This window comes from Cricetulus griseus, chromosome 2, assembly GCF_003668045.3.
Source record: "Cricetulus griseus strain 17A/GY chromosome 2, alternate assembly CriGri-PICRH-1.0, whole genome shotgun sequence".
In the NCBI taxonomy this organism is placed as follows: domain Eukaryota; kingdom Metazoa; phylum Chordata; class Mammalia; order Rodentia; family Cricetidae; genus Cricetulus; species Cricetulus griseus.
Window position 1 is genome coordinate 84,832,570 of NC_048595.1, and position 17,152 is coordinate 84,849,721.

A 17,152-nucleotide genomic window follows, 5' to 3' on the forward strand; every position below is an offset into this window, starting at 1 on the left:
CCAGTTTACCGTGTTGAGTTGGCATTGTACAAAAATTAACAACCATATTGGTCTAGAAATGTTGAACTTAATTTTTTTCCATTTGTACAGGGGTAATGCACTGTATTAAATATGTAAGGTCTTATCTACATGGGTTTGATTACAAAAACTAATAAAGTATTCTCTAAATAAAAAATCTTTTTATATTTTTATGTAATCAATTTTAGCAGATAAATGCCAACATTTATTGAGCTACCTTGGAGCTATTAAAGTATATATAATACAGTTTTTATCTTAAAATAAACCTAATTTTCAACTTGTCCCAATTTACAAAAATGGCAGACTAAGGCCAAGACAAATTCTTTGACCTTTATGTTATGAAACAGAAACCACTGCAAAAACAATAACCTAAGAGGATGCCCTTCTAGTTTAAACTGTTCAATGTTTATCAAGTTGTGCCTTCTGAGTAACAGACACTTCAAAATCCAACTCAGTGCCTATCACTGTGGACGGATACTACGAGGTCTATTTAGAGCTTGCCTGCTTTTAATCAAAATAAAAAGTTGGCTGTGATGATAAAACCTTTCCTGTGTTTATTAAAATCGTTATGTATTTTCCATTAGAAAATTTGAACTTTAGTAAGAGTGCTCAATGAAAGTTATCCTATATTCATTATACTTAAAATATTTCTCTCACTAGCATATAAAAGTGGATATTTAGTTATAAGTATCTTTAAACATGGTATTACAGTATGTAGAGGGATGAAGAGCTTTATATAAGCAGGAGTAGGCTCAGGCTGACACTGTCTTCAAATTCACTCTTTGTATGTTCTCCTTTGTATAAAGGATTTTTTTTCATGGCAGTCTGTATGCTATCAACCCACTATTCCTTATCAAGCTCTAACCTAGGAAGGGTCCATCTCTACATCAGTCACACATCCTGAACACTAACACCCATGTCTCCAGCCCACATCTCTTGAGGTGGCTCACTCAGTATTTTAAGAAATCCTTTTAGAATTTCCCTCTTTTTCCATCATGTTTTTGGTTCTGTTGTCTAATTTTATAGAAATGTCCTCATAAGGCCTGACACTTAGCTTTAACCCAAGCTTCCAACCTTTTGAAATATATTCAAACAAGACTCTTTGTTCCATGTAGATTGCATATAATTTTGAACTAGATGCACACTGAAGTCAGATTCCTGTCGCACTCTACCACTAGTCTCCATAGAGCCCTTTGTCCAGCTTATTTGCCACACCCTAGTTGAGGGCACTGACACCTGGCATGTGAGCACCAATGTGCTATATGCCTATTCACTCTTCTTTCACACTCTATGAACACAGATGCCACTCCTGATCTAGCATCACGTCCAGACCTTCCCCCAGGGTCCCCATCTTCTCAAAGTTTCTGGACTTATGACATCAGGTACTGGACTCCTCTAAGAGGGTGGTGGCTAAAGCTCCAGCAACAACTCCACATCCACCCTAGTATCCGCCTGTCTCAATGTAGTCAGAACTTCCTAAGTCCTGACGATGTATAACACTATAAAGGTCACAGGGTCAAATCTGACTTCTCTTAGGATGGCTTCTTTTTCTAAGGGACACACACCATAAATGTATGTGCCTATTTTGCTTTTTAGAGGTTAAAAAAAGTTCACCACCTCCTTGTTATAGCATTTATTCATTTTACTTAATCTTCACTGTAAAACCTTTTTGTTCCTCTATAAAATGAAAATAATCTTTGAGCTGAAGCAGTCATGAAACTTAAAAAGATTCACAGTTGGTACAAAGTGGAAAAGGAGTGCTCTCAAAGACTATGATCAAAATCCTATTCTTCAGTAACCTACAAAGTTTAAGACACACAGATACCAAGAATAAGTCGCCAAAGACAGAATAAGAATACTATCTTTCTTTTAGGGGCCATTGTAGAGAGTTAAGGTACATTATTATTATGACAGCACTTTCTTCCCTTCTAAAACATCTTAGAACTGAGGTTCACAGGTTTTTCTTGTTCTTCTTCTTCTTCTTTTTTTTTTTTTTTTTCCTTTTGGTTTTTTGACACAGGGTGTCTCTGTGTAGCTTTGGAGCCTGTCCTGGAACTGACTGTGTAGACCAGGCTAGCCTTGAACTCACAGAGATCCACCTGCCTCTGACTCCCAAGTGCTGGGATTGAAGGCGTGTGCCACCACCTGGCCGGTATTTCATTTTTATCTTGAATGATTCCCCACAGTCAAGAGTTAAATTTCCTTGGCATGCAATAAGACTCCAACACTGGCCAAAGTCACCTACCTAGCAATCCCTCACCACTCTTCTTACTCACAGCAAAACCACGGTTTTGGTATGTTCTTCCAGTGCAGTGTAGCTTCTCTTTCAACACATAACCCTGTCTAATCCGAAGCATATTCCCTTCTTTTAACCTTATGAGCTCCTAAAAGTCACGAATACTACGCTTCAAACAGCCTTCTGTGGTGATGGGGACTGAACCCAGGCCCTTGAGCATGCTAGGCAAGTGCTCTACCACTGAACTACTATCCCTTTCCCTGGAACACTCTTATCACACTTAATGCCTATTTATTATAGCACTTATCACATTGTGATCATCAGGGTATTTTTTTTTTTGTCCTTAAATGAGAATGTGTTAGAAAGTAGGTAGTAGGTTGTTCATTAATCTCTGTATTCCCAGGGCCTAGCTCAGTGCCTGGCAGTCATCAGTATGTCATTTAAAAGCTATGTGAAATGTTTTAAGAGTTTTTTCCTTCTTATACATTTCTCTCCAGCCACACAGATCTGATTTCACCAGCAAGGCTGGATGAGTGATTATGTCACAAAACCCTCAGCTTGACAGAAATGACTGAATTTACAGCTTAAGAAAATATGCTAATGTGGCTAAAACAGCTTGAACAGTTTAATATCTTACCTTTCAATAAGGTAGTACTTTTTCTTTCAGCAATATTGTGGATCTTAAGGTCCCAGGGTCAGGAGATTCGAACTTCTTTCCAAAATCAAAACCTTTATACTTGTTTCTTCCTCTCTGTCCTGAGCCTTGACAAGCAGGGCAATATACTCCTTGTTTCTAATTTCTACAGGAGTAAGTGGTGCTTCTGCTGGTCCATCCATTCCCAATCCTCTTGGGCATATGCAGGAGGACTGGAACACAACCACCAATATCTAGATCAAAAGTGAACAAAGGAAACCCACAAGCAAAGCAGCCCTTCCTTCTCTTGTAAAAATGATCACCCCCTCCCCAGAGCAAAAACAATATGTCCTTGGCTTAAAATAAGTTATGCATTGTTTACTTTCAACAAACATAAATTGCAATATAAGATATTGCAGCTAGTTTTTCATCAAAATGCTCTATTATACAGAATAAGGAAATGATTTTCTATGGTAAAGTCCAGGAATCAAGACTATATGAAAATGTAATCATATTTTGTTAATTCTTAAAAATACATATTAATTTTATTAATACACACACACACACACACACACACACACACACACACACACACAATGATGCTTCAAAAATAAAACCTGTTCCCTCACACACACACACACACCCCCAGGTCATTACATGCTTCTAAGGAGCAAGAAAATTCACTGCTATCAGTTTCATGTTCTTTCTTGCTCCCTGCCCTCTAGTCAATCACAAGTGTAACTATCTTATGTGTCTTCTCAAGGTCCATGATTCAACTATCTATGCCCTAGTGACACATCTACCTTCCCTGGCATCTCCTACTTTCAACTATATCTTGAACATTTTCCAAATGTAACATAAATATCTCCAATTCAACAAGCTCAAAAGCAACTTGAACCCATCACCCCAGTTTTTAAAATCTTCCTTTTTCTATTCAGCAAATAACTTACAGGAATTAACCCCCCATGTAAAACACAGAGGAAGAAGAAAACAATAAGATAAGGTCTTAACCTCAAGAACCCTCCTTTCTAGAAGAACCTAGCAAACAAAAAACACAATTTCATGTGCTAACAAACAAAGGACTGAGTAAGTCTGCCCAGGTTCACATAAGAGATGAAGTGAGAAGAGAGCAGGGTCTTGAAAAGCAAGTAAGAAATTCTGGGACTTGATACGAGCATTAGAATCGAGTGTTAAGGTACAGAAGCACTGGACAGCAGAACAGACTTAAGCAACGGGGACATTTAGGAAGCAGTAGTAAAAGTACAGAAAAGTAAGGCTGAGTGAAGAGTGTTACATATGCCAGACATGGTGGCTCATGTCTTTAATCTCAGCCTTAGGGAGCAGAGGCAGGTGGAGCTTGAGGACAATCTCGACTACAAAATAATCTTACATGCTATGTCACAGAGTTAGTATTATTGTCTCTGAAGTTCAAAAGTGAAATACTTCAAAGTTTGAGGACAACTGCATTAAGTGTAATTGTTTATTTTGAAGACATTTTTGTTGCATTTATTTTTTGAAAAAAGCAAAGATAAAAAACGAAAAAGATTAATGAGTAATAGCTTTTAGTGGCTAAATGGAATATGGAGTGTTGTGAGATATTTGTGTGAAGATGTACAGCATTATTGGTGTAATAAAAGGCTGAACAGCCAATAGCTAGGCAGTAGGTATAGGCGGGACTTCTGAGCAGAGAGAGAGAACTCTGGGAAGAAGAAAGGCACAGTTGCTAGCCTAACACAAAGGAAGCAGGATGTGCAGTATGGAGATGAGATAATGAGCCACATGCTAGAATATAGATTAAAAAATATGGGTTAATTTAAGTTATAAGAACTAGTTAGAAATGAGCCTAAGCTAAGGGCAAGCATTCATAATTAGTAAGTCTCCATGTTATTATTTGTGAATTGGAGATCCTGACAAGAAAGTACTGATACATATGGCATCCAATGTCCAGCCACATATGTCCACATAAGGACCGAGAAAGCTAAAAAAAAAAAAAAAAAAAGAAAAAAGAAAAAGAAAAGGAAAAAGGAAAAACTCCAAGCCACCGTGGTCTCTTTGGTAGTCATGGTATTCAGAGGCACAACCCTTTTAAGAGGCCCTGCTATCAGCAGCTGAGCACTTGAGCAGCCAGCACTGGGTACAAAACACCTGCCACAGGTGTACATAACAAATTCCCAGAGCTAGAGTGGGTAAATGAGGCTCCAGGGATGGTACCCACCAGCCTTAGGCTAGGCTCTCATGGGCCCAAAGGGTGTGGAGTCAACCACCAGCACCACTTCATGGCAATAGTCTAACAGTTTAAGGTTTGGCTCATACAGTCAGAGAATGGATTTATTTAATTTATTTATTTATTTATTTATTTATTCATTCATTCATTCATTCATTTAGTTTTTTTATTTTTTTTAAGACAGGGTTTCTTTGTGTCTTTGAGGCTGTCCTGGAACTAGCTCTTATAGACCAGGAACTCACAGAGATCCACCTGCCTCTGCCTCCCAAGTGCTGGGACTAAAGGTGGGCACTACCAGCCCCTGGCTGCAGTTAGAGAATGTTACAGATGGACAAAAAAGGAGAAGGAGGAGAAGTAGACGCAGAAGCAGCAGCTGCCACCGCCAGGTCCAAGCTAGAAAAATCCTCTAAACAGGTTACAGTAAGCTTAATACTGTGCTTAGGGACTAAAGAAAGAAAAAAAAAATGGGTACAGACAGTCAAAGAAAAAATAGTTTAAAAATAATAGTAAGGTCTTTAAAGGGAGAGTAAATTAAATAATTTTTTTAAAAAAGCCATGTAAGGATGAAAAATATAACACAGGGAGTTTGGGCCTTATATAGTGCTTGGTTAATTTTGAATTTTTTAAATGTTGACAGATGCTGAATTATGAAAGGTACCACTAAATTAAACCAGCCCATATACTTTAGGGATGTCTTGGCTTCAAAATGGAAGTCAGGAAATGTGTTGCATTGGGGGAGAGGTTGTACTTTTGTCTCCATAGGAAACAAAAAGCTATGGACTCCTTCAAAATTAATAAAAGATGAGATCTGACTGGGGGATACCTCCTGAGGATCTTAGCTACAGACACGAGAGAGGAAGCCAGGAAAGACTACAGGGCAGGTGACTTGTATGCTGATCCCTCTGCACGAAAACAGCTGAGACTGGATGAGACATGATAAATCTTGTGGGTTATAGAGTCCTCGTAACTTATTATATTACAGTTTGGATATGCAGCCCAAACGAACTTATAAAGTTGACAGATGCCTTTTACCTGCTCAAACACAGAACAATAACAAAAAAAACATCTTTAGCTGACTATGCACACCACACATTCCATACTTGTATATATACAGATATGTATTACTTTTAAAAATTTGTGTGTTTTCAGAAAAAAGGGGACCAAACACCAATGAGGACAATTAGCTGAAGTAATACAGCCTCTCAGAATGCCTCTGTTTACAGTACTCTCAAAATTCTGCATCCAGAAGAACTTCAAAGTTGATAGCTGAGATGGTCCAGCTTCACAGACTATTCCAGTCAGGACTTCAGATAAGCTCTACACTTTCCCATCACACAGAGACTAAGCAAAAAAGAATATGGCTAGCTCTCCCAGGACCTGACCATTTTCCCAATTTTCTCAGGATCACCTAAAGATGCTGTCACCCCCCCCCAAACACACACACACACAACAGGAAGCAGAATAGAGAACACTTCACCCACATTCCCAAGAAATGGGGTGGGTAGTTTCCGTTAGTCGGTGGGTTATGAATGTCTGTCATTATTTAGGGGGCGTGGTTGCAAGCTGTTATTGGTCATGGTCAGGAAAAACAAACTAAATATAGTAGATTAGATTGAGGAATCTCTTACTCAAAAAAAGCGCAACTACTAGTCTCAAATTTTATACTTTGATATGGATTTTTGTATATTGATACAAATTTAAGGCTATTTTTGTTATATTGTATATGTTTCTACTCTTGTTTAAGGTATTATGCCTATGCAGCTCATTAAAAAATGTAATTTAGCCAGGCGTTGGTGGCACACACCTTTAATCCCAGCACTCAGGAGGCAGAGGCAGGTGGATCTCTGTGAGTTCAAGGCCAGCCTGGTCTCCAGAGCGAGTGCCAGGATGGGCTCCAAAGCTACACAGAGAAACCCTGTCTTGAAAAAACCAAAAAAAAAAAAAAATGTAATTTATAATTAAGAAATACAGGTTAGCAGTTAGTCATCTATAGTAATCAAACTTGTAATCATGTTAGATATGTTTTCAAGGTTAATTAATCAGTGATATATTTCAGATAGATAGGTGGTCTTTAAATACTTCAGAGACCTACAGAATTTGGCATTTAAGATGTTTTAATAATTTAAGGCTTTCAGATGACAGGGAAACACATCTGTTCCTGGCAGCACCAATCTACTTCAAAAAAGGATGCTGGACATCAAAGAGCCTCCATATGGAGTTTGCTTCTTTGTAGCAAAGTTGGCCACTGGGTAAAGAAACTGCCTTTGCCATGACTGTTTACAGAATGCTGTTCAAACTAGACAAGCAGGACTCAAAAGAAAGAGACTCTGAACTTTGCCAAGACAAGTTAGGAGAGTCCTTCAAAATTCTTGTTTCACAAATTTTCTAGACCTGTAGGCCAAAGAAAGATGGATACCCCAATGTCACAGAAGAACTTTGAGTGTCTGTCCAGGCAGCCAGATGTCTCCATCATTTCTATAGTTTTGGAAGTTGTTTGCTCTGCACTTCCTGTTTACTTAGGTAACATTAAATCCCTCTCAGGTCTCTGATGGGGTTGAAGACTAGATAATAATAGTTATAGTTTTCCTTAGTTTTGATAGAAAGTAAATTAGGTTTAAAACTTTGGACTCACCAACAGAGGATAATGGAGTACTTTCTCTGAATCTCACAAATACAAGTGGACTGGACATTGTAAATTTAATTCTTATTTGATAATTGTTCTTTTTGTATACAGTTTTACTGTATTTGAGTTAAAAAACCTTTCCTCTTTATTTAGACAAAAGAGGGAAATGTTGTGGAATAGTTGTACACTATGTGAAGATGTATTGGTATATTTATGATTGGTTAATAAAAAGCTGAATAGCCAATAGGTAGGAGGTACAGGTGGGATTTCCAGACAGAGAGACTCTAGGAAGAAGAAAGGCGGAGTTGCCAGGCATATGTGGAGGAAGCAAGATGGGCAATACAGAGATGAAGTATCAAACCATGTGCTAGAATGCAGCTTAAAAAATATGAGTTAAGTTATAAGAACTAGTTAGGAACAAGCCTAAGCTAAGGCTGAGCATTCATATTAAGTCTCTGTGTCATTATTTGTGAGCTGGAAGTTCCAATGAAAGAATACTACTGCATGAAGGGCTTGTAATTAAAAGGATGTACAACCATCAAAGGAGCTCAGGCAAGGCAGTATACACTTTAAATCCCAGCACTCAGAAAGCAGAGGCAGGTTTTGAGTTTGAGGCCAGCATGGACTACACAGTGAATTCTAGGACACTCAGGGATATGAAGAAACACCCTGTCTCAAAAAAACAACCAAACAAAAAAATTTCAGAGAAGATATTGAACATGATATTGAGGTTTCTAATTATATATATGTGACCCATTTAAGAATGAAGGACTAGGAAGCAAGTCTGGAGAATAGCAGGAAGTGGAAAGGAAAAAAATTCTGGATATGCTTGCACTCTGTGAAGCCTCCAGGGATTATCTACTACTATTCAAGATACATGCTTTGTCTATGAATAACCTACTTTGTCAAGACAGAAGTTAACTTGCGAAAACCTGGTAATAAAGCCAATAATTTGTGTTCACAGTAAGGCAAATTGTATCCAGTGGAATGTAACTGATTACTACATTATCAACACTTTAGCAATCCTTATCAGACTTAAAACATGCAACAACGTTTTCTCTTTTGATGAATTGTCATTATCACATAGGTTTTCTTATCAACTAGTGAGTTAGAAAAAAGTCTCTGACATAGATTCTTTTTATATGAGTGAAAAGCATCATTATATTCTCTTTTAAAAGTTTAGTTTTGGCCAGGCGGTGGTGGGTGCATGCCTTTAATGCCAGCACTCGGGAGGCAGAGGCAGGTTTGGGGCCAGCCTGGTCTACAAAGCTGCACAGAGAAACCCTGTCTCGAAAATCAATCAAACAAACAAACAAACAAAAAAAAAAACAAAAGAAAAAAGTATAGTCTTTAACAAAGATAACAATACTGTACCTGTGCTACCAAGCCAACAAAACAGGCAGGTTTGGGAGCCATGTGCTTAAAAGCAGAGGCTGAAGTCAAAGAGGTAGCTGAGTTTTATCAAAAAGAGTTTAGAGGACCTGGGGAGATGGCTCAGTGAATCAAGTATTTACTGGGCAGGTATGAGAACCAAAATCAAGAGCCTTAGGACCTACATTAAAGGTGGTTGAGCATGGTGATCCTCTGTAATCTGATGCTCAAGATGTGGAGGCAAGGGAAGTTCCAGGAAAGCTTGCTTTTGGTTCAGTAAGAGATGGTCTCAGTAAATTAAAGCAAAGAGTGTACCAAACAGTGGTGGTGCATGCCTTTAATCACAGCACTCAGGATACAAAGCAAGCTCCAGGACAGCCAAGGCCAAGCAGAGAAAAATCCTATCTTGAAAACAAACAAACAAACAAAAAAGGCAGTGTTCACGGAAGGCACTTAACATCAACATCAACCTGTGGTGATACTTTGTTTATGATCTAATAAAGCTTGCCTGAGGATCAGAGTGCAGCACTAAGCCATTAGTTAACACATCTAGTTAAGAGCTAAACCATGGGCTGGAGAATTAGCTCAATGGTTAAGAGCACTGGCTGCTCTTTCCCAGGTCCTGAATTCAATTCCCAGCAACCACATGGTTGCTGGGATCCCATTCCTAATGAGATCTGGTGCCTCCTTCTGGCCTACAGGCATACATGCAGAGAGAACACTACATATATAATAAACAAATAAATCTTAAAAAAAAAAAAAAAAGGGAGTTAAATCACTAGTTAGCCACACACCTAAGCTACTAGTTAGCCATAGAGGACAGGCAGTGGTGGCCACACCTTTAATCCTAGCACTCAGGAGACAGAGGCGGATGGATCTGTGAGTTCAAGGACACCCTGGGCTACATAAGAGTGAATAAGACTAAAAGAGAAACAGAACTCACATCTTTGATCCCAGCATTTGGGATCATGCTTTAATCCCAACACTAGAGAGGAGTACAAGGCAGGAGCTCAGTGCAGTCTCTAGTTACTCTGAGGACAGGATTGCCCCTCTTTGGTCTTAGCCTTGGTAGAGGTAAGAACTCTCTAGTAGCTGGCTGCTTTGCTTTTCTGACCTTCAGCTTGAACCCCAATATCTGTCTTTGGGTTTTTATTATTTGTGATACATCAATCCTTGGCTTCCACATCTCATAACACACACACACACACACACACACACACACACACACACACACACACACACACACACACACACACAAGACCACAGACAATAGAAAAGAGTACACAAAGATAGAAGCCTAAGGAAAAGTAGTTTACAGCCTAAGCATGAAGACTTCAAAACTTACAAGGAAGGTTATGTGTGTAGTTCTATGGTAAAGTCCTTGCCTAGCATGCCCAAAATCTTTAGTTTAATCTCCAGCACCACCAAATAATAATAACAATAACAAATTGGAAAAAAACTAAGTAGCAACAGAAAAAAAATGGCTAGAAAGGGCAGAGTGGCAGCAACATCTATAATCCCAGCTATTCTGGAGACTGAGACTGGATAATTATAGATTTGAAACCAGTCATAGAAAAATTTGCAAGATTCTATCTTTAAAACGGGGATCAAGGCAGAAGAGATTTATTGAACATCACAAGAAATGAGGAGCATAAGACTGAGACAGTATCTGCCGTAAATCTACTTTCTGATTTCCCTAACATACAAAGAGATACCTAAATAATACTCAACTCCTGGAGGATATCTTCTATAACAGTAAAAGTCACAAGCCACAGGTCAGAAGAACTGGGCCTTGTGCAGGAGGAACAGTGGAGCTGGAGAGTTAATCCCAGTCCTTTGATCCCACAGTGGGCTGTGCTACCAGCTCCAGGCTGCTAAATCGGTCACAGCTCAGATGAGCTGCTTCTGTAAGAAATGGCCACTATGCCTGTAGGTTCCTATTCCTTCACACTCCTCTGACCTCCCTAACCAGTCTTCACACTTTACTTTGAGCTGCTTTCTGAAACAAACAAGATTGTGTCATTTTTTTTTTTCATCTCTAACCCTGTTGTAACAATTCAAAAAATAAAGTTCAAACTTTTAAACAAAGCTTAAGGGCATGGCTCAGTTGACAGAGTGCTTGCCTAGAACGCTCAAAACATAGGGTTAGATTGCTAGCCGTTCACAAAAACAATGCATGGGGTCCAAGGAGATGGCTCAATGGGTGAAGTGCAGCACACAAACATTACACACACAACCATCATCATCTAAAAAGAAACAGGCACAGCAGTGCAGCACTATAACACTAGTACTTCTGAGGTAGAAGCATGAGGATCAGAAGTTCAAGGCCATCCTCTTCAGCTACATAACGAGTTTGAGGGCAGCCCAGGACTGTCTCAAAAGGAGAGAGGGAAGCAGGTCATTCATCACCATCTTCTGAAGTAGTTCCCCTCCCACGTATTCTATAGGCTTCCAATCTAGAAACAGATCTATGAAAAGAAGTTTACAAAAAAACCCCAGCAAAGATCTTTGCACTCTTATTTCTCAGAACTTCCTCATGATAAATCCACATGAGCTAAGTTAAAATGTACCTGCTGGGGCTAGAAACAGAGATCAGTGGTGGAGTACTCGCCTAGTACACATGAGTTCCTGGATCAAGCCCAAGCAACAGGGGTTACTCTGTCAACTAGTCAGTTTTTTACTACAATTATAGCACATTAGGAGTTTGTGCTCTGATCAAGTGCTCTGAGTAGCTGCTGACACATCATATATGAGATAATCACAGCATCAGAATTAAGCATATGTTATAAAAATCAGTCTTAAACATAGTGGGCAATAAGAGCCCAATTCAGGGATCGGTAAAAAAGTTTGATTGTGGTTTCATAACTGAAAGTAAACGTGGTACAAATGCTATCATACCCTTCTGAACCCATAGGAAAAATCCCTACCAACCAATCACACCTTGCAACTCATCACAGGTAAGCCTCAAAATCTTTACAAGTGTTGCAGGTAGTCATGCTCAATCAAAATAGACATGAAATTAAAACCATCTTTAGTCTATGAGCAGCAGCAATTCTCAACCTGAGGATCAAGACCCCGTTGGGGTCACATGTAAGATATCCTACTTAGCAGATATTTACATTGCTAATAGTAGCAAAATTATGAAATGATTTTATAATTGGCGGTTACCACAACATGAGGAACTGTATTAAAGGATGGAAGCATTAGGAAAGTTGAGAATGACTGATCTAAAGGGTTACTTATTGTGGTTGTTTATTACCATCATAACTGTAATAGATAATTTGCCTATTTTCGGGATAGTCATCCTTCAGTATGAATAGGGAGGGGGGTGGTAATTCCAGGACCACGGGAGATACTTAAATCCTGAGATGTTCAACACCTTATATAAAATAACACAACATTTATATTTAACCTATATTCTCCTTTATCAATATCTAATACATCAGAAATGCTAAGCAATAATTATCACACTATATTGTCTAGAAAACAAAGAAAAAGAATGTACATGTGCAGTACAAGCACTTTTTTGAGGCTGGGTCTCCAGTAGCACAGGCTAGCTTCAAAGTTCTTGTGTAGTCAAGGAAGACCTTGAACTGCTGATCCCAAGTGCTAGGATTACAAGTGTGTGCTACCACAAGGAGTATTTGCTGGACTAGAGATCAAACCCAGGGCCTCATGCATGCTAAGCAGGCAGGCTCTCTACCAACTGAGCTACATCTACAACTCCAGACATTTTTTTTCCCCTCCAGATACTTTTCATCTGAGTTTGGCTGAATCTCTGAATGCAGAACTCATGGACACAGACAGTTAATTGTACCCAATTACCACAAATGGCTGATTAAAATCTTCATGACTGAAAAGATTTGGAATGTTAAAAAGTGCACTCATTTTTTTCTCCTTAAAACAAAGAGTGTCTGAAAAAAAATACAGTATCTCACTCCTAGAACAAGCCTTGAACGCTAATGACTGTACTTCTATTAGAAATGCCCCTTCACTGTCAACCATGGTGACTTTCTTCCAGCTCTAGCTGAAAGGGTACATTTATCTCTAATCCCCCAAGAATAATTGCTTCCTTTTCACACTGAAATATGAACTGTAGTACATAGCTTAAGTAAATTATGACCAAACAGTAAGTATCTGTCTCCACGGTTTTAATAAAAGCTTAAAGTCAAGCTAACCCTAGGGGCTCAGACCTGTAATCCCAGCTACTTGGAAGACTAAGGAAGATTGACCATTGTTCTCTGGGCAGCCTTGCTTCCAAGACAGACCTAATCTCTTTATACAACTTTTTAACTTATCAGATAACCTTCATGTCAAAAATATTCCTATGCCCTTTTCTATGTTCTTGTGATCTTATGAAATGTCAAAATCCACTTTTCATTTCTTACCAAGCATAAGTTTTCTAATTCAATCTTTTCTTGCTGTTTCTGCATCTGCTTACCCTATGCTATTTCCTGCATTTCATGCAGTTTTCACCTACATTCATAAGTTATTTTTGCTCTCATTTTAAAACCCTCAAAACATTAAAAGTAGAGAGTACAATTTTCTCTCATGCAGGAATGTTTCATTCACAGCTGTCCAATTTAATATTATTTGTACCACTCTAAAATCAGTTTGAGTGAAATAGCAAAGCAGGATGAACATAACCATGTCAAAATGCTAGAAACTCACTTTCAACCTCCATTCTACCCGAAGCTGTCTCTAAATGTGAGTTTAAGTAATACTCATTATCTGATGTGCCAGACGTTGTGCTAGGTCCTACGGATACAAAGATAACAAACAAGGGACATGGCTTAGTGGCCAAGAGAAGAGCTACTTAAATTTACAGGGTTGTGTGATAAGTGCTATAGCCACATAAGGCCACATGGCCAGACTAGAGTGTTCCACCTCAGGAGATTCAGTGCAGACTCAGCCAGTGAGAGTCTGCTTACTTCCAAAGTCTATGATTTCCCTCAACCCCCCAATAGTCAAATAATGAAAACACCTTTGCATTAGCTTAACCCATATAGCACTGTGTGAAATCATACCTGTCTGAAGTCATGCTGTGACCCAGAATTGTAAATCACTTGCTAGATGGAACTAAGCACAATTCTGCATAAGCATCTGAGCTCAGCCCCTCCATTACCTTTTGTTGTTAAATTAGTAATGACCAAGTATCTTACCTTCTTGTCCTATTAACTGTACTTAAATCCTGTTACTGTACTTATCTTTAACTACCACCATCTTCAAACAAACACTATCCCTCCCCCAAGATCAGCTTGCTCTCAAAAGGACATCTATGTGAGCCAACCCACCCCAGAATCACAAATGCACTGATGCCTTACACAAATCCAGTCCCCATACTGAAGATGCACCTATTATCAACATCTGTGTGCCATTTCTATCCCAGAGCCCCTAGAACTCATGCTCTCCTACCACTCTATCTGACCAGTTCTTAGCAAAATTCATCTAGATTTCTTATCCCTCACAAATCCTTGTTCCAGACTAAGGATAGAATACAAACAAAACAGTGACTACACCTCCACTGCCTCATGGGATAATATGAAGACAAGCCGGCCCTCCAAAATTGGATGACATGCTTCATTAAATCTTTGCATTCCCCAGAAATGGTATTCTCGGGCAACTCTCTCAGTTCTCCATTATGAGAGAAATACAAATCAAGGCACCTATTTCTCTTTGATATCACAGCAATTAAAGTCCTCTTCCAGGTGAAGGCAATACAATGAACAGAGCAGATCCTACCATGCTTCATTGAGAAGCTAAACATATATTCATCTCTAAATTCTAAATAGGACTTTTCAGAGTCCTGCTGGGTCTCATCAGAAGTGCAGCTTGGGAGTGGGTGCTGCACACTCCCCTGGTCCCTTCTCCACAAGTGCCACTCTATTTCTAGTTCCCTGTTGGGAGGTGTTTGGAGCTACTATAAACATCTTGTCATGTAAAATGTTACTTTCTCTAGACAGACTAGTTTTTGACTTTTAATTTTGCCTATCTATCTATCTATCTATCTATCTATCTATCTATCTATCTATCTGTGTTTTTGATAGTTTCCTCATGTAGCCTGGCACATGCTTTGTCAACGAGGCTTCCTCAAACTCAGAGATCCACCTGCCTTTTATGTATTTATTTGTTTGTTTGTTTGTGTTTTTGAGACAGGATTTCCCCCGTGTAGTCCCAGCTGTCCTGGAACTTGCTTTGTGGACAAGACTGCCTCAAACTCAGAGATTTATTTGCTTCTGCCTCTTGAGTGCCAGGGTTAAAGACTACTACGCCCAGCTTAACACACTAGTTTTTAACTTCCTAAAAGTCTCAAGTTCTTGAGTGGACACATTTTATCTAACTTTTTATTTGCTGACAAATCAATTTTAAACTTTAGGGGTCAAAACTTTTAGAAGCAACCACATGGAACAACTAGGTAAGGCCTCTGAAATAGTCTCTCCAAGAAAAAGAGTGTCAGGCTGAATCTCCCTACTTCCACAGAACACAATAAAACCGATGTCAAATCACTAAACACATTCACAATTTTTTTTCTACTAATAATTCTCAATCTTCTGCCCCAAGTCATTAAATGGATATGAAGAAACAGCTATCCAAGGTCACTCGGGGGTGTCAAAGCCAAGAGTCAAAGTCCAGTCTTCAGACTGAGAGTTCACTTTTTGTGTTTTTCTAGTTCTTTAGATCTCAACTAGATGTCACCAGTGACATCATCCCAGAAGCCAAACTTCTGCCCTATCAAAATGGCACGATCAGTTATTACTCAGTGTCCCAAACCTTCTCTTTACTCTGCCCTATCCCAGATCCTAGCACTGACAATCACCCTGCTTTCGGAGCATGCACCTCAAGTTATCAGAATGCTTTTACACCAAAAATAAAATACGTGCAAAGCTTTGCATAACAACTGTCCAAAAAGAGAACTGGCTGTCCTCCAAGACTAGGAGGTGGCCATGCTGGCTAATGGGCCAAGGTGGCTCTTTCACAAGGCCACGTGGGAAGCGCGGATGTCCTAAAGATCTGGGAGGTGGCCGCACTGTGCCGGGGTCCTGCAGGACCTGGTCACCCAGGTGTGAGATCCAAATCCCCGGGATGCGCGCCCGCGGGCCTCACCTTGAGCGTCTCGTAGGCGGTCGCCACCAGGAGGAAAGCTTCGGCGCTCGGCGGCGCGCCCCCGGGGCCATCGCCCGGCTCGGGCCGGTAGCGGTCGGGGTGGTAGCGCCGGGCCAGCTGGCGGTAGGCCCGCGCGATCTCCGCCTTGCTGGCCGAGCGGCTCACGCCCAGCACCTCATAGCAGTCGCGCGTGCCGCAGTACAACCCCTCCACCAGGGCCTCGGCGGGCCGCGCCAGCAGCGGAGCCAGCAGCAGCGGCGTCAGCAACAGCCATGGGCGCCGGCCGGCAGCCTCCGGTCCCCCGCGGGCAGCGAGCCGCGCCGCCATCCCCGCCTCGCTCGCCGCTCTGCCACCGCAGCGGCCGCCGGTCTCCTCAGAGCTGGGCTCGGCCCCGCGGCCCGGTCCACGTCAGCAGGCCGCGTCTGTGCGCAGGCGCAGGGGGCGTGGCGCCGCAGCCACTTCCTTCCCCGCGCGTTGCTAGGTGAGGAGGACGCCACAGCAGCTTCTGGCGGCTTCCGGTGGGGTGCGAGCCTTGGCAGCCCGATGCTCAGTTTATTCTGAGGTGAGGTAGAAGTCTGTCTGCCCGAGGCGCGCCTAGTCGCCCCGTGCATACGCAGGAATAGCCACACGCCACCTTCTTGACCTCAGGACTTCATCCGAGGGAGTAGGAGCTCTGGGCTTTGGAATCCGGGCTCCAGGCCTGGGCGCCATCCTTCCTCTAACGCTCTCCCCAAATCGAGGATGAACTTCGACAATTCCGGGCGCTGCCTGTCTTCGCAGGGACCCTGAAAGTTGATGGCTTTTTAGTTTCCTGTTTCTCAGCTTATTTATATTTTGGAGCAAATAATTATTTGCCTGGTGTGTGTGTAAAATGTTTGTTAGTATCCCTGTACTGTACACAATAGGTGTCGGTAACATCACCCACCTTAATTGTGACAATGA

General features: G+C 40.7%; 1 protein-coding gene across 2 annotated transcripts in view; it reads right to left on the reverse strand.

Moving 5' to 3' along the window:
- The window catches only part of Dnajc25 (DnaJ heat shock protein family (Hsp40) member C25), a 23,651-nt gene extending 7,027 nt beyond the window's left edge, over positions 1 to 16,624 (reverse strand). The window contains exon 1 of one of the 2 annotated variants that reach the window (XM_027403011.2): positions 16,211 to 16,618. In XM_027403011.2, the coding sequence (XP_027258812.1) occupies positions 16,211 to 16,537 (327 nt within the window). In that variant the 5' untranslated portion in view covers positions 16,538 to 16,618. Of the gene's footprint in view, positions 1 to 16,210 lie in introns of both variants that reach the window. The other variant, XM_027403012.2, reaches the window with a different exon arrangement.
- Positions 16,625 to 17,152: the final 528 nt, after the last annotated feature.